This window comes from Serinus canaria, chromosome 17, assembly GCF_022539315.1.
Source record: "Serinus canaria isolate serCan28SL12 chromosome 17, serCan2020, whole genome shotgun sequence".
NCBI lineage: Eukaryota > Metazoa > Chordata > Aves > Passeriformes > Fringillidae > Serinus > Serinus canaria.
The window spans coordinates 9244168-9260068 of record NC_066330.1 but is presented as its reverse complement, the minus strand read 5'-3'; the positions used below and the strand labels follow the sequence as shown (position 1 = coordinate 9260068).

At 50.5% G+C, this 15901-nt stretch overlaps 1 protein-coding gene across 16 annotated transcripts in view; it reads left to right on the top strand.

Moving 5' to 3' along the window:
* Nucleotides 1-15901, top strand: part of LOC103819172 (histone-lysine N-methyltransferase EHMT1) — a 118661-nt gene that overhangs the window by 47462 nt on the left and 55298 nt on the right. For 10 of the 16 annotated variants that reach the window (XM_030230018.2, XM_030230022.2, XM_030230028.2 and 7 more), the window contains one exon: nt 8556-8643. In XM_030230018.2, coding sequence (XP_030085878.2) covers nt 8556-8643 — 88 coding nt within the window. Of the gene's footprint in view, nt 1-2724; nt 2924-3973; nt 4128-5719; nt 5852-8555; nt 8644-12119; nt 12140-15901 lie in introns of those variants that run through there. The other 6 variants (XM_030230027.2, XM_030230031.2, XM_050980829.1 and 3 more) reach the window with 6 other exon arrangements.

The window sequence follows — 15901 nt, the reverse complement described above, 5'->3', positions numbered from 1 at the left end:
GGCAGGAGGTCCATGCCTGCAACATATTTTAAAACTCAGCCCCCTGGTTCTGCCCTTGGGAATTTTTTTTTTCTCTGTGATTGGTGTTACATGCAAGAACTCCGTTGGCTGCCACAGACCTCGGGGAGATTTGGGATGGACACAGAAGGTCCCAGGGCCATGGAAGGCACAGACACCCCTGCAGAACACTGGCCTGAGCTTGCTGTGCTCCAGGGAGACCCTCAAAGCTGCAACGCAGACACAATACTGAATTTTCAATCAAGGAGCAAGATGTGAAGATGGCATTTAAAATATTAGAGAGCCTACACAGGACAGCCTGTGATATCCAATCTACATATCCATCATGTCTCCACTGGACTATAAATGTGCTCATTGTTCATCATCCAGAAGAAAAGGAAAAGGCATCAGAAGTCACGAGGAGAGAGCTGAGATTTCTCTTTAACAGTGAAGAGCTGAGGCCTTGAGCTGCTGTCTGAGCAGCTCCACCCAGGGAGAAAATGGGCTTTGGGCTTGATGAAGGCTGAGGAGACAACCAAAAACCCTCTGAGGTGTGGGAGGTGTGCTCCTGTGTGGTGGTGACCACAGTGACACCGGCGTGGCACCGGCTGAAAGCACCCATCGCTCTGTCCCTGCCAGCTGGGGCCCTTGGGGAGCGTCTGCAGAGGCACAGAAAAGCCTGACCTACTTTGGAGGGAAGAGATCTGCCGAGGTCTGGGCTTGACACTGCTTCTCAGCAAGGGTTAAGAGCCCAAAGAGGGGCCTTTGGGTCTTGGTTTTGTTCCGTTTCATGTATTTACCTGACTGTGCGGTGCCAGCACGAGCTCTTGCCCTCGTCCCAGAATGTGTTTGGGTAGAAGTAGGCTCTGTAGCACACAAGGGGCATATTCCTGCAGCTCAGCCTCTGTGAGACCAGCCCTGGGCAGGGGGCAGAGGCAGCTCCATGACCTGGCTCTCGGGAGCTCTCCCATGTGATGCCATCTCCTAAGGAAAGAGGATTGTGTGCACCTCCTGCAATGGCAGTGAGTTGTTTTATTCAGGTAAACAAGGAGTTTTAAGGAGCTTCACTCTCCTGGCCAGCTGGTCTGGGGGAGGGCTAGCTTGGTTCCTGCTGCTCCTCTTTGTTTTCCTTTTGCTGCTTTTCCCTGAAGTTTTTCCTTCTCGCCTTCCTGCTCCTGGAGCTGAGAGTGGTCGAGGAATGGCCGCAGCAGGAGGGTGACCGTGTGTTGGGGTCAGCCCAAAGGCTCGGGGCACTGATGGTGTGTGCTCCCTGCTTGCAAGCCTTGGAGGACCATATGTTCCTGCAGTGACATGGAATGTCAGTGATTTGGAAACAAATCCCTGAGTTTATAATCCTCAACTCCCATTTTCAGCCAGTTATTTTTTCTGACTCCTCCGAATTCAGAGTTTTGACACCAACCCCTCTTTGCAGACCCTTATGGCCCCTCATGTTTCCAGTGGGATTTGTCCCTCTTGTGCCCCTGTGAGCTCCTTGGTCTCTTGGGTGGAAGATACGTGTCTGGCTTGGCTGTAGGGTGGTGTTGGTCCTGGAGGGGGGCAGAGGAGGAGGGCAGCCTGCCAGGATTTACAGTAGTCAGGAAAGCAGCAGGAGCGAAGCTCTCAAACTGTACAAGCTAATTGGAAAGCCTCCATTAGAAAAAAAGAAAAGGAAAATACAGAATGGGAGAAAATGTTGAGCAAGCTTTTAAAAAATATTCTGGGCTCCAACACAACAACTTGCATCCTCCAAACCAGGTGATTTATTTATATTTTTCCTTCAGTCCCCATCAGGAGGGGGAAGGATGTGGAGAAGGGTCGAGGCAGTGGGGGTTAAGAAGGTCTGACGTGCAAGTGTCCTCCCTGCAACACTGCCATACTGTGCCTGAGCAGCACAGTGGCTCTTGCAAAGGAAGCTTTTCACAACTTGTCCTTATTCCAAGGATGAGGAAACCTCCAGCTCTTCTGGCATTTTCCTCTGTCATAAGTCAGAGCTGCTTTCACCTGTGAAGTATGATCAGCACAGACAGGGAGAGGGCTGGAACAGAGCAGGGCTCTGAGCAACCTTGCAAGGCTTTTCATGGAGTTCTTGGTGTTAAATGAAGAACATTTCCCCTCCTCCTCTCCTCGTTTTCCTGTGTGCCTGCAAAAATACTCTGGCTTGCATTTAAAGGAGAAAACTGTATGTGCTGGGACTAAGCCAACTTGTTTATTTAAGGGAAATACCATATTTCCAACCCCTTCTCTCACAGAGGAAGGCTCCGCAGAGGATGGCAGACTGGGCTGGGGATTGTATTTTTAGGTGTCATTGAAGCACAGTTGTGATTCGAAGAAGCAAAAAACCATGGCTGGCATTTTGCATCGAGCCCTGCGAGTTCCTCCTCCCCACGGCCCCCACAGGGGTTAACCTCTCTCTCCAAAGCACGTGGATTTTCACCTAAATCAAGGAGCAAAAGAGGAGAAAAAAGAAACAAAAACCATCAGAAAAAACAACAGACCCATCACCATCACCCCCCAGGCTTCTACTTTCCCATGCTTTTGCAGTTTGCCTGCCCCCAAGGGGGTGTTTGTGGCGGGGGCCGGGGCTCTGGGCAGGGACACAGGCCCTGTGTCCCTGTCAAAAGATGGCAGGTCCGTGTGTCCGTAAACAATGCGGTTATGAAATGGCAGCGCGGCCGCGCTGAGCATGCTCGGGAGCTGCCTGTAGGGGGAGGCGAGCCAGAAAGATGATCTAATTCCGTGCAATTCTTGGGATTGAAGGAAAAGACCAGGCTCCACTCTTAATGACAGAGCAGAAAAAGCAGGCCCCACGCCGGGGACGAAGCCCGTAGGCCATGGAGGAGAGGGTGTGAGGATCTCCCACCTCCAGGACTGCGGGTGCTGGGCAGCGCTGTGTCGCTTTCTCGCCCTCCAGCAGAGTAAGGCCTTGGTGAGGTTTTGCTGTAGTTATTAGAGGGACAGGCCCGAGGGTGCAAGTTTTATGATTATGATTATTTTCATTATTATTTTGTCTTTTTTTTTCCCCCCCTTCTCCCCGTCCGCTTTCCCGGCTCACAGGCACCGCTGTCTCGCTGCTTGGCCACTCGATGGCCGGAGGTGACCCAGGTGGAGGTGGTGTGGGCAGCTCAGCCAGGCCCTCGTGGTCCCACAGGAACCCACGAGGGGCTTTCCCTCCTCTGCTGCCCAATGTGCCCTTTGGCTGGGCACCATGGGGATGGGCAGGGGGACAGGACCTGCTCCGCTGGCTGCGGTGCTTTGGGGTGGGAGGCAGAGGAGCATGGAGGCTGAAGAGCCCTGTTGATGGGGGTGAGCTGCCTCCCAGCTCCCCTGCCCTGGACTGCTGGAATCTGCTTGCTCCAGGCTCCTCTTGGTGCTCTGGTTTTGTCCTGGCTCAGCCAGTTCCTGGGGACTGGGTGTTTCTGAAATGGCTTTGCTTTTGCTAGAGATAGTGATGAATCTTGGTCTCCATTTTAGGGTTTTCTTCCCCTCCTCTGCTCCCGGGGGCTAGGAGAAGGCAGGCAGCAGCTGGACTCCTTGCTACCCTCAGCCTGTGGAAGGAGGGGACGCCTTTGTCTGCTCTGGATTTACATTTGCTTGCACACACAAGTTGCACTGGCTTTTACTCTACTGGGATGCAGCTAGATGGGCCTGGAAGCAGTGAGGAAGTGTAAATCGATCTCCCCTTTCCAAGAGGGCACGGGCTCTGCAGACCCCCCTTGCCTGAAGCCTGCATGCCGTCGTGGAATGCCTTGTCTTGGGAGAAGTCACTTTCAATCCTGTTGTGTTTCATGCACGTGTCTCCGTGTTCCCAGCTGTTGCATGCAGGGACTTGCACCTCTTTCTGTGCTTCCCCCCTTCTCAGGGAGTCGACATGCATGCTGGAATAGGAGAGAGGACATGGGGGTTGAGAAGGAAATGTTTCTTTTCTATGGAGAATAGTCTGAATGAAAGGATTTCAGGAGACAAAAGAATTGCAAAGAATTTGATTTGGGAGCAAACTTCAGGCTGAGGGCAGTGCTTGTTGTGAGCTGCAGATAAAATTCCATGTTCACATGATTGCGTGAGGCTTATAAGGAAGTGGCCTTAGCCTGAAAAGAAGGAGCTTTGAGACTGGTGACTGCTTTGTAGGCCAGGTATGCTGGTGGTTGTGTTTCCTTCCTTCTCCAGATCAAATGCTTCTGTTGTTTCTAATGACAGGCCCGTGGTCAGCGTCCCCACGAGCCTTGAGCCCAGGCCTTGCCCAAGCACAGTGCTGAGATCTGAAGTGAGCAGCCTCCCCGTGCCTACAAAAGAAGCACTCTCTTTCTGCAAACATTCTCTTAATCATTACTTCCTATATAATTAACTACAAAATGTTTGTCTTCTCTTCAAGGCAAAGGTTATTGTGAGCAGGCTGTTTTGGGTTGTGTTATTTCAATTTATATTTTTTTTAGGAGAAGGAGGGAAAAAATGAGTGAATAAGAATCTGCCACTGCTGGGGTTGCATCATTTGTTGAGAGATTTGCCTCTGCCTTGCTCCAGCATTGCTGCAGCCGTCGTTTTCCTGGCTGGTGGGAGCTTTCCCTGGGGCTGTGTCCTGGGTGGGGTGTGGTGTCCCCTTGGAGGGGTTGGTGACCAGCTGGAGGCTGGATCCAGGCAGGATCAGTGCTGTCCATCCCGCAGAGGTGTTGGTGCGTGCGCTGCCCCAGATGGGAATGGGCACTTTGAGGGGTCTCCTGCTCCCAGCCCTCTTCCAGATGGACCTGCCTTGTGTGCACAGCTCTGCTCACAGGAATGCTGCTGCGAGCCTCGGGTTCCCAGACCGTTGATTTTTAAGACATAAAAAAAAAAAAAAAAAAGACCCTGGTGAAGGTAGACATCTTGGCACCTCAGCCTGCGCTCCTTCCCGGGCTGCCGGGAGAGCAGAGAGCTGGGCTCATGATGTAACTCTGCTCCCTTGGGCTCGGTAAGCTGCAATATGTTGGAGTTTTGCTGTGCATGTGTTGTCTTTGCCTATAAAACCTGTTTGGACCTTTGCGAAGGGCACCCGGATGGCTGATGAAAACACCAAGGAGAGGAGGCTGCGAAAGCTCTCTCTGTGTTTCCCAGCTTTGTTCTTTTTCTTTTCTTTCTTTTCCCTATTTCATTTTTTTTTGATGGGCTTTTTTTTTTTTTTTTTGTGTGTGTTTGGTTTTTTTTTTGGTTTTTTTTTTTTTTGGTTCGTTTTAAAGGCACCACTGTAGTTTGTAGTCATCATCTGTTTGGAAATGCTGCAGAGCCTTTCCTTGGCCGGTCTGACCTGTCTTCCATCCCCTCCAAAGACATCATGGAGGAGAGGAAGCTTGTTTTCTTGTAAACAGAGGCAGAGAGGAAAAAACTAAACCAGCAGTAGCTCCTCTGCTTGGCTCCTCATGGCTCTTAAAGCCCTTTCAAGGACCCAATCAGTCTTTCTTCAGATGCACTAATTTTTTCTACCTTTTGAAACCTAAAAATTAAGGGTTGGGGGGGGCAAGAATGCTTCGTGGCTGGTTGTGTGTGCTCTTTATGGAGGTTCTCCAGCCACGGATGGTTAATAATCAGTCTGGGGTGGGCGAGGGAATGGAGGCAGACGGCTGCGGGAAAGGGGGAAAGGAGGAAAAAAATAAATGGAGCGAGTGAGACTTTTATTGTGAAGCAGCGTGTGCTTGGCAGTTGGCTTTGTTGGGACTGCTGCAAGAGCAGACATTTCTCGGCGGGGAGGGTGGGTATAGGATTTCCCTGCCAATCGGGAGCGGACGGATGGGGCATGGGGAGGGTGAGCAGAAAGGGAAGTTTGCTCTGGATTTAAGGGAGGGGAGGGCAAAAAACCCCAACACGCACACACACACAAAAGCTGGAGGTATTGACACTTGCGGTGGAGTTGGTGCTAAGTTGGCTGGGTGGAGCTGGGTGGGATGAATGGTGCTGGGTGCTCCATGGGTGCCCCATGGGTGCCCCTCGGTGCTGGGTGCTGATGGAGCCAGGACGGGAGAGCACTGGCCTGGGGGGATGAGGCTTCGAGCGCTTTGCAGGGATTTCCTGTAGCTTCCTTCTGATCCAAATGCTTCAAAATTCACAGTTGGCTTTTTATTTTATTTTTATTTTTAATGGTTCTTTTATTTTCTACCTTGATGCTGAGTTTTTGTTGGGAAGTTGTGACGTTGTCGCCTCTTAGTGAGGAGTTTGAGGTTGGAAGGAGAGCCTGGGAGATGCCACCTCAGTCAGCCTTGCCTTGGCACCCAGCTGTTGTACTCTCAAAGGACAAAAGTGTTGGTTTCTCTCTTGGAGTTGGGAGTTCTGCTTTGAGAGCTGGGCAGGCAGCTCTGAGCTGCTGGTGACTGCAGCAAGCAGGGAGGGTGGTCAAGGTCTCATTGACTCCAGGATTCCTGCAGTGGCTTTTCCTCATGGGTGAGCAGCAGCAACGCCTCTGTGGAAGGGAGAGCGTGGGCAGTGTGTGGAGTGAGGGTGCTGCTTAGGAAACACAGAAAAAATCATGCTCAGATGGCAAAGAATGGCCCCTGGAAATTCTGGGGCTTCTTGTATGAGTCAGTGGAGGAGCAGGAATATCAAGACCTCTCCTTGTTGCAACAAAGGTTGGGAAAACAAACTGGTCCCTGTTAGACTGACTGAGGCTCTTTATTTGCTGCTGGTGCCTGTGGCCAGGGCCTGGGTGCCCCTGGCTGTGGTGGGAGCCAGGGGTGCCCTCAAGCACTCTGAGCTCTCTTTGCTCAGGTCTTGCAGCAGGATAATCCATGAGAAAAACTGAGGTTATTCCCATTTTACAAGAGGTCTGACTAGAGGAGAGGTAGGGTTTACAAGCTCATGTTTGCAGCAAGGATATGAATTACTGGCTTAGCAAGTGAATAAATAAAACAGCTGCTCTATGTTCAGAGTTTGGGCTGTGTTTTATGATCATTTCTCAATGGAAGCTGTTGGCCAGTGTCTGCTGAAGGTAGGCTCTGTGTCGGCTGGGCTGAGCTGAGCTTTCCAGTGCTCACAGTAGTTTTTTGGTCTGTGACTGGAGATCTGAAAGTGCTGTGCTCGGAGCACAAGTTGCTGGTGCTGGGAGCACTGCGATGTGGCTGGGTTTGTGTCTCATTGTGCTTGGGGCAGGCTGGGGACAGGCAGCCCCCCACAGCCTCCTGTGCTGCAGGAGCCATCCTTGAAGTCCCCTTAGCTCTGGCCTGGCAGGTGGTGGAGGCTTTCCCAGGAATCTGTCTCCCTCCTTCCCGTGGTGTGTGTCTCTGCCGTGCTTGATTTGGGTGCAGGACAGGGCGATCCTGCAGGGATTTGGGGCTGGGTGAGCCCTGCATGGGGCTGGGGGCTGCTCTGCAGCACCTGCCAGCACAGGGCATTGCACTGAGCTCCCCAGCCTGGCAGGGTGGCTGGTGACAGCAGCACCAGAGCCCAGCTCTGGACAATCCCACACAGGCATGGACGAGCTGGGCTCCATGTGTGTCTCATCCCCCTCACTTGCTGTAAGGGAGGTGGGCAGGTTGTTTTTCTTTCTTTATCACCCAGTGAGCTTTAAACCCTGTGATTTGCATGGCTGCAGGCACCATCTGCTCCCCGTGCTGGCCTACAACAGTTGGCTTGACCTGGGCTTATTCTTGCGCCGTGGCGCCGGCAGCGCGCGCCGAACCCGGCACCGACCTCCAGCTCTGCAGGGCACTCCCCAGCCCTGCCTCCACTCCAGTTCTCTCCTTAAACACAGCTGTGGCAAAGACCCCTTCTCGTTCATTATTTTAAAATACCATTTTCCTTCTGGTTTATTTTGGTAGTAGGTTTTTGGTTTTGTTTTTCTGGTTCGGTCTTGCTACTTCCAAATAGAGAATGAGAAGGTATTAAGGCTGCAAACCTGAACTGGCAACGTGGTGCCAGGTGTGTGAAAGGCAGAGGAGATGAGCAGGTGTTCCTTTTTTTTTTTTTTTTTTTTTTTTTTTTTTTTAAAGGGGAAAAAAGAAAAATTGCTTTCTATAGAATTAAAAATAGAGCTCATTAACTTTAATAAACATGGATGTTATGAATGAGGAGGTAGCTGTAGCTGACTGATGGTTTGCAATTTTGGATGTTGATTTGAATGAGCTGCAAAAAAACCCAACCAAGCCACCAAAAGCACATGGGCTGGAAATGTTGATAAATGAGGTCGAGGTGAGAAGTCTGATAGATCTGCCTCCCCCACCCAAAGGCTAAAAAGTTTTGGGGGAGTCAGAGTCACCTCCTCGAGATGCCTTTCACGCAGATGGACTCAGCTGGATTCCCAGGCACGTTGCACTGGGAAAATCTGTCTGGCTGCATCCAACCCCGAGCTGGGAGGTGCCAGCCCTGGGCACAGCCTGGAGCCCCTGTGCTCCTTGGGCTGTCAGCCTGGGCCAGCCTTGCCGTGTTTTATCTGTGACCTGTGCCTTGGTGGCAGCTTCCTGGCAGCCTTTATTTTGCAGAGGGAGGTTTGGCTGTGCTGTAAACAGGATGTGTCCATGATTGTCTCTTCTTTTGAATGCACCGTGTGTCTGACCACTGAGCACAACCCTGATGTTTCTGTTTTTTCTTCTCCCCCACCATAGCGAGCAGTGCTGAGTAAGGGAGAGCCAAGGAAAGACGGCTGCATGAAGACTGAGCTGCTGAAAGACATCACCAACAACAAAGAGGAAGGTGAGCACCTGCCCTGGCTGAGGGTCAGAGCTGGCTGGTGAGGTGGGCACGTGATGGGGACAAAACTGGGGACTTGGAGATGTGCTCAGTGCTCCCAGCAGCTCAGGTGTGCTCCCACAACACAGGCTCCCTTCTCCTGAGTTTATTCTCAGCAGGGCTCTTCCACTGGAGATGCAGATTTGTTTTTCTGTCCATCCCTCACCGCTCCCCTGAAGAAGGGGATCTAATTTTCACTTCTGCATTGGTGTGAAGCACACAGGAGTTACTTTGAACTTCCTGTGTGTGACTGGTTTGAGCTGAACTCTGATCCCTCCCCACCATGACCTTTTCCTCCCTCTAGGAATGTTGACTTTCTGTTTTGCTGTGGATTTCTCTGTTGCTGCAGAGCAGCCCCAATGGCTGCAGGGTGGCTGGAGGGGTCAGACACCCTGTACCTTGTGGCTCCTGTGGGGGTTCTGCAGCTCTTACTGTGCAGGATGCAGCACAGGTTCAATTGGCAAAGTCTTTTCCTGCAGGGTTGTTGGTGAGTTACATGCACACAAATCTAAGGGCTTAATAAATGTGTCAGTGGGATTAGGGAAAAAAACCCCACCACTCTTCATCTTTCCCCCAACTCCCTCCTTTCTTTCCATTTTTTATTATTCCTGGACTAGTTACTTCTCATAGCTCTTCAGGGATTTGGTGTATTTTTGTTCTCCTTTCCATTATAGAGCATTATGAAAGCACTGAACTGGCCCCATCCAAATCCCTACTCTTATCTAGAAGCAAAATTTTGGACATAATTCAGTTGTGTGTGAGTACAGCATTGCTTTTTCTTTCTTTTCTGTCCAGCATAATGTTTTGTCAAGTTGCTCCAGTTAGAAAGTAAAGCTCAGAACAGGCAGAAATACTGAATTCTATGTCATGTGCTTGGATATTAAGTGGGAGCACAGGAATTCTGCTGCCAGCAGTGGTGGCACAGGGACCTCTGGTCTGGGCAGAGCAAAGTCTGAGTGTCAGGAGGTGCTAATGGGAGGTTGTGTTGCTCTGGGGGCAACTCACTTTGATACCTTACCTTTCTTAGCTCAGGATTATAAAGCTTGTTTGTGTAGCTCTTGGTTGATGTAAGTTGTCAAGAATCTGTGGAGGTAGAAAATCCAAGAGGAGGCTGGGAAGAGACATTTCTGTGCCTCTTGACTGACTGACTTGGAGCAAATGCTGTGTCAGAAGGAAGCTGAGAACCCTCCCTGTACAGGGACAGTCTTAAGGCTTCACAAGGTGCTGAAATTCCAACCACTCCAGCTTCTATTCCCAGGGAGAGGAGGCTCCTAAATGTGAGTTCTTCTGGAATGTTCAGCAGGTGTCCTTGGCTCCCCAGGCACACCACGAGTGTCACAGAGTGTGGTGTGTGTGCTTCTCTGCTGGGGCATTGTCCCTGCTGCCCCTGGCTCCCCAGCTGGGATCCTGGGAGGATCATCACCACCAGAACTTTGGTTCACAGCCCAAAAGCCTGTTAATAACAGTGTTTAGTGCTGGCACAGAATTCACATTTTTGACTGTTGCATGAACATGAAATCATTCCAGCAGGCTTGCAGGATGGCATGGATTAGCTTCTTTGAGCCCAGTTTCCTGCCTCAGGGATTCAGCTGGGATGTGTGGACTGGAAAAGCACCCTGAAGTCTCAGCTTTCTCTCTTCCAGTTCTCTTGAGCAGTCATTTCCCTTTAGTGAGGAAGATGGTGCTGCTGAATATCTCTGGCAGTGGCACAGACTGGCCTGCTTTGGGCTGCTGAGGGTGTGTTTGGTGGGAGCCATGGCCTGCAGTGTGTGACTGAACCTGCTCTGCATCGTGTTCCCTTTGGGAAACCCCCCTGGCAGGTAACAACAATATTAAACCTGGCATCTAAACTTCCTAAACTTGAAGCTGCAGATCCAAAGGCTGACTAAAGGTGCTGTTTGGGCTAAAAGCTTTCTGTGAATTGCTCTGTTTTCCCCTCTTTTCACTCCCTCCTGTCTCAGAAAGGTGCTGATGCCGAGGGCAGGTCAGGTCCTTGTTGGAATTGTGTTAGCATATCCCATAGCTCCACTGCTGCCTCTGAGTGGCCTTGCACCAGTTCCTCCTGTACAAACTTGAGCTTTGCCTGAGTCCAGGACAAGACAGGAAATTCAGGTAGCTTGAGGCTTGGCTGATATTCAGGGGTCTGACCCCAAGCAAGGCCTGTCAGCTGCAGTGGTGCCTGTGAGCACTGCCTGCCTCCAGCAGTGAAGAACATCTTCCTGGTGGAGATCTCCATGAAGATCTCCTGCAGGGAAGGCTCCTACTCTGGTGGGGCAGTAGCTGAGCTGCCCCAGTTCATAATCACAGAATCACAGACTGGTCTGGGCTGGAAGAGACCTCAAAGCTCATCTCTTTCCACCCCCTGCCATGGACCAGGGTGTTCCAAGCTCCATCCAGCCTGGCCCTCATTGGTGTGCTGCTTTGAGGCAGTGGACCTTTCCTGGTGGTCCTCAGCCTTCATTTGGGACATCTCAGCAGCTGGGGGTGGGTTGTTGGTGGGTGGGAGGCCCTTGGGTGGGCAGTTGTGGTGTTCTGTTCTCTGTTCCTCAGCAGGGAGGTGTTGCAGAAATGCCCTGTGGTTCCCACCTGGGCTGTCCTCTTCTGCCTTCATCCTGATAAAGAGAAATAATGGAGCTCTAAATGTAACATGTATTTGTAGGAACAAGCTCTTTGCACGTTCCAGCACTTTCATTTCCAGTTCTTGGGGTGAGTCCCAGCCTGTGGAAGTTGTTCACTAGGCTCAGTGTCCCTGTCTGTGTAAAATTGCTCAACACAGATAGCAAAAAGCTGTGGATGAGGCTGTTTTGTGGTCCATGGGAAATGTTCCAGTTCAGTTTCACATGTGGGTGTAAGCTTAGGTCCATACTTCCCTTTGACAGGGTGGGGAAGGGGGCAGGGAGATGGGAGATGAGTGGAAAAAAGCTTTTATTAGGCCATATTGTCTTTAGTCTGACTCAGAGAGAAACTATTGAAAAGTGGTTTCTTTGCAGGGATTGCAAGTGAATTCAGCTCTCCTCGTGTGCTTCACTCCCAGCTCTGCGTCTCCCTTGACCTTTCAAGGCAAACCACTCCTTTTCTGATTCCCCAAGCCCAGGGGTGGAAAGTTCCAGTGAAGCAGCAGCACAAAGGAGCAGGAATGGGTGTTGGGAAGGAAATTCTCTGTTTGCTCCAGTGTTTCTGAGCCTTCACCCAAGGCAGCTGCTTTACAAAAGCCACAGTGCTGGAGCCTAGTGCTGGGTGAGACCTGCACAGTCACTGCCCTCAGATAAACTTTGAGAGACTGTCAGGGGTTTAAACTCCTGGAAGGGCCTTTTTTTTCCCTTTTTATCCTCTTATTGCAGGTAGGAAGCTGCTGTGAGCACAGGAAGTGCTGCTTTCCACTGAGCAGCTGCAGCCTTTGCATTCCCCGGTGCAGGGATGGCAGCTTGAAAGGAGGGAAGGACTAATCTGCTCTCCTCAGGTACTTGGCACTGGGATCCCCTGCTGAGGCTGCCAGCAGGAGGCCAGGCAGAGCAAAGTGATGCTTCAGGATTTCACATGTTCACCCAGCTGTGCACCAAGCACTCCCTGGGCTTGGGACCCTTGCTGCAGGAAGGATGTGCCTGGGGCAGCCCTGGAGCAGGAGCTGGGCTGTGACACAGGGCCCCAAAGCATGGCAGAGGGATGGATGAGTTTCAGGAGGCTGTGACCCTGCTCTGAGTCATTAAACTGTTGAGCTAGTTTAACTGTTAATGTTCAAACTGTGCCCTGGGGGCCAAGGGAAGGTTGGAGGGCATTTTGGTGTGGCCAGAGGGTCAGGGGAGATGATCCTTCCCTTCTACTCGACCACATCTGGAGTTTTGGGCTCAGTTCTGGTCTTCACAGCTCAAGGAAGACAAGGAGCTGCTGGAGAGAGTCCAAGGGTGATGATGGGTCTGGAGCATCTCTCATCTGAGGAGAGACTGCAGGAGCTGGGTCTGGCTAGTCTGGAGCAGAGTGGTCTCAGAGGGGATCTGATCAGTGCACATAAATATCCCCAAAGGGTGTCAGAGGATGGTGCCAAACTCTGTTCAGTGGTGCCAGTGACAGGACAGGGAGCAATGGCCATAAACTAAAACACAAGAAGTTCCACCTCAACATGAGGAAGGGAAAAAGAGCTCTGGATCAGGTATGAAGAGAGGGTGTGGAGTCTCCCTCTCTGGAGATGTTCCTGTGTTCATCTGGACATGTTCCTGTGTCACCTGTTCCAGGTGATCCTGCCTTGGCAGGGACTTGGACAGGGTGGTCTCCAGAGGTCCCTTCCAACCCTGTGATTCTGAGTCCCCAGCAGCATCCCCAGCCCACTGGCAGGTGCTGAGTCCCACTAACCCAACCTGTGGAACCTCAGTGCTGAGCACTCACAGCAGAAGTTGATGCTTCCTGTTTTCTAGTTTACTTTTCCTGTTTTGCATCTTGGTGTGCAGGGTCACAGTGCTCCAGGGAGGAGTGACTGGAAATTGAGTTTGCTCCAGGATTGAGTCTGGAAATACCTGGACACCAATCCATCTTCACAAGGGCTTGGAGGGGGAAGAAGAGACCATCAATAACTCACCCCAGAGAGGAGCTTTTACCTGAGAACACATTTGTCTGCATTTCTTGGCTTCAAAAAGCTCTGTTTTTTGGCTTCAATCCCAGAATCCCAGACTGGTTTGGGTTGGAAGGGACCTTAAAGAGGATCCAGTTCCAGCCCAGTGCCATGGGCAGAGTTGGCATCACTGGGTTAGGTTGCTCAGGTTGCTTCCAGCCTTCACTGATGGAGGGGGTGCTTTCCTTCCCAATGGATTCAGGGTCTCCAGCTGCCCCTCTCCCTCCTCTGTGTGGTTTCAGCCCCAACATCTTCATGCTTGGGCTCTTCTCTGCCTGGCAGTTCTCCTTTTTGTTGGAGTTAGAGGAGGAAGAGGGGAGGGAAGTGCTGTAACACAAAGATTAAAAGCAGGTGCTTTTCTCACTTTTATCCAGCAGGACAGTTGGGTATTGAATCAAAGGCTGTGGGATCTGTGGTGTTTTAAGGATGGTTAAGGTAGAACATCTGTGAGATGTGAGTGTGTATAAATATAGCTGTATGCACTTCTTGCTCTGCCCTTCCAAATCCTGAGCTTTTCCTTTAAGCTCTGTCTTTGCTTAGTTCATTTAAGCTAAGTTCATTTAAGCCCTGTCTTTGATTAAACGTTTCTCTTGCAGCAGCTGAAGCCTCTTGGCTGTGCTGAGGGCTCTGGAAATGCATGGAAAATCCCACAGGCACAGAGTGTCTTGCCTCCACCTTTCTCAGCACCAAGATGCTCAGAAAAATGTGTAAAAGTTCCAGATAGGATAGTACTGCATTTGTTGCAGAATATATTTTTATTTCTATTTCTTTTCTTTTTGACTCTCCTTCCCCTCAGACCTGGTGGCTGCACTTTGGCCTGAAGTGCAAGGGCTCATTTGCATATTTTTCTTGTTTTGTTTCACTGAGCAGTGAACTCCAAACTTTGAAAATACATTTAAGCCTTTGTTTTTTTCAGAGCATTGTCCAGGTGACACTGAGTTTTGAGTTGATAGCTGGCCTCCCTCAGATGGGAAGTGTCTGTGGGTCCCACAGAGGCGCTTGTGTCCCCTGAGGCTGTGCCCAGGATGGCTGCTGGGGACACTGACACATCTGTTAGACAGCCTCTGCCCACAGATAAGGTTTGGCTGGCTGGGCCCAGCTCTGGCAAGCTCCAGGGCAGGACTGGAGCCAGGTCTGGCTCTGCTGAAAGGGCTGGAAACCCCAGCAGGCAAAGACAGCAAAGAGGAACCAGTGGCTGGGCTGGGAGAGCAGAGGTGGCTTTAATGTTGCCTAATTTTGGGGTTTTTTTAAAGTTATCATTCTAATTCTGAATTAATCCAGCTCATCTCTGCTTACACATGGTAGCAGGCAGGTCAGACATGGTCCAGGCTGGGGTGAGTTTTCCCAAAGATCAGTTTTTTAAACTCAGCCTGTGCTGCTTTGTGGGTTGTGTGTTGCTTTTTTGTGGGTTCTCTCTGTTGGTTGCAGCAGTGGCTTGGGGACCCTTGGAGTCTGAGATGCCTTTTAGACACCTAAAATTAGATGAGGTGGTCTCACCCTGGCTTAGCTTTTCTCCTACTTTCATCAGAGTCTGTTCTCTTTAGGGGAATTTTAATTCCGTGTTGGACAACTGTGATGTTCTGAGAGGAAAACTTGAGCCTGAGCATGGGGAGGGCAGGGAGCTCTGCAGTGCTCTCAGGGGCTTAAATCAGAGCAGGGATTTAAATTTATCCTTGGGTGTTCTTTGCCAGGTGGAGTCACAGGCATAGTGGAATAGCCCAACTCCTTGTGTCTTAAATTCCTTGTGTTACTAAAATGTACCCAGCCCCTAAATAATATGTATTTACTGAAGTTTGTGCCAACTTGGTATCAACTTCAAATACACCAGTAAATCTCTTGGGTTTTAAATTACCTGGGTTTTAAATGAATCCCAGCTCAGGTGGGCATTCAGGCAGTGTTGTGGTCCATGGGAGAAGCTTTTCCTGCTGCATCTGGCATGGGGGATGCCTAAAGGAGCTTTGAAAAAACTGGAATGCTTCTAATTAATGAGATTACACTTCATGGATGCAGGCTGGAACTTCCTACCTTTTATTTCTTTTTAATTAAAGAAAGGATGGTTGTAGATTAAGGACCAGTGAGCGAGTTGGAGAGAGAACTGAATGTGGAGAAAACCTTGTTTTGCCCTACTTAGAAGGAATGAATGCTGTAAAGTCACAAAGTTTTAGAGAAATAAAAACTTTGGGTTTATAATTCCCTTGCACTTGCAGCACAGGAGCAGAAAAGCTGCTGAACAGCATTTTCAAGGGGAGAGCTCACTGCCACGAGGTGTGTTTGAAATGAGGATTTTAGCAGGTTTTCAGTGAAGCTTTTTTTTGGGAATGAAAAGGTCACATCAGGAAGAAGTGTTTCTTTAGGTGTCTGGAGCTGTGGAAGAGCTTCTGTGGGATTCAGTATTGTCACTGGGAGGCTCCTGCTGGCTCTGGTTTGTGTTCCCACCCCTGTCTGTGGGCCAGAGTTCAGCAGGGCTGGGAAATGTGTGGAGTTGTGCCCGTTCAGCAGTGCTGGGAGGTGCCCTTGCTGAACCTGGGATGGCAATTCCTGTTTTCCTGTCACCACATTAAGTGTCTTGGTCAGGAAAACCCAACTCTACAAATTGTGAGGCAGCTCTTGACATAAACT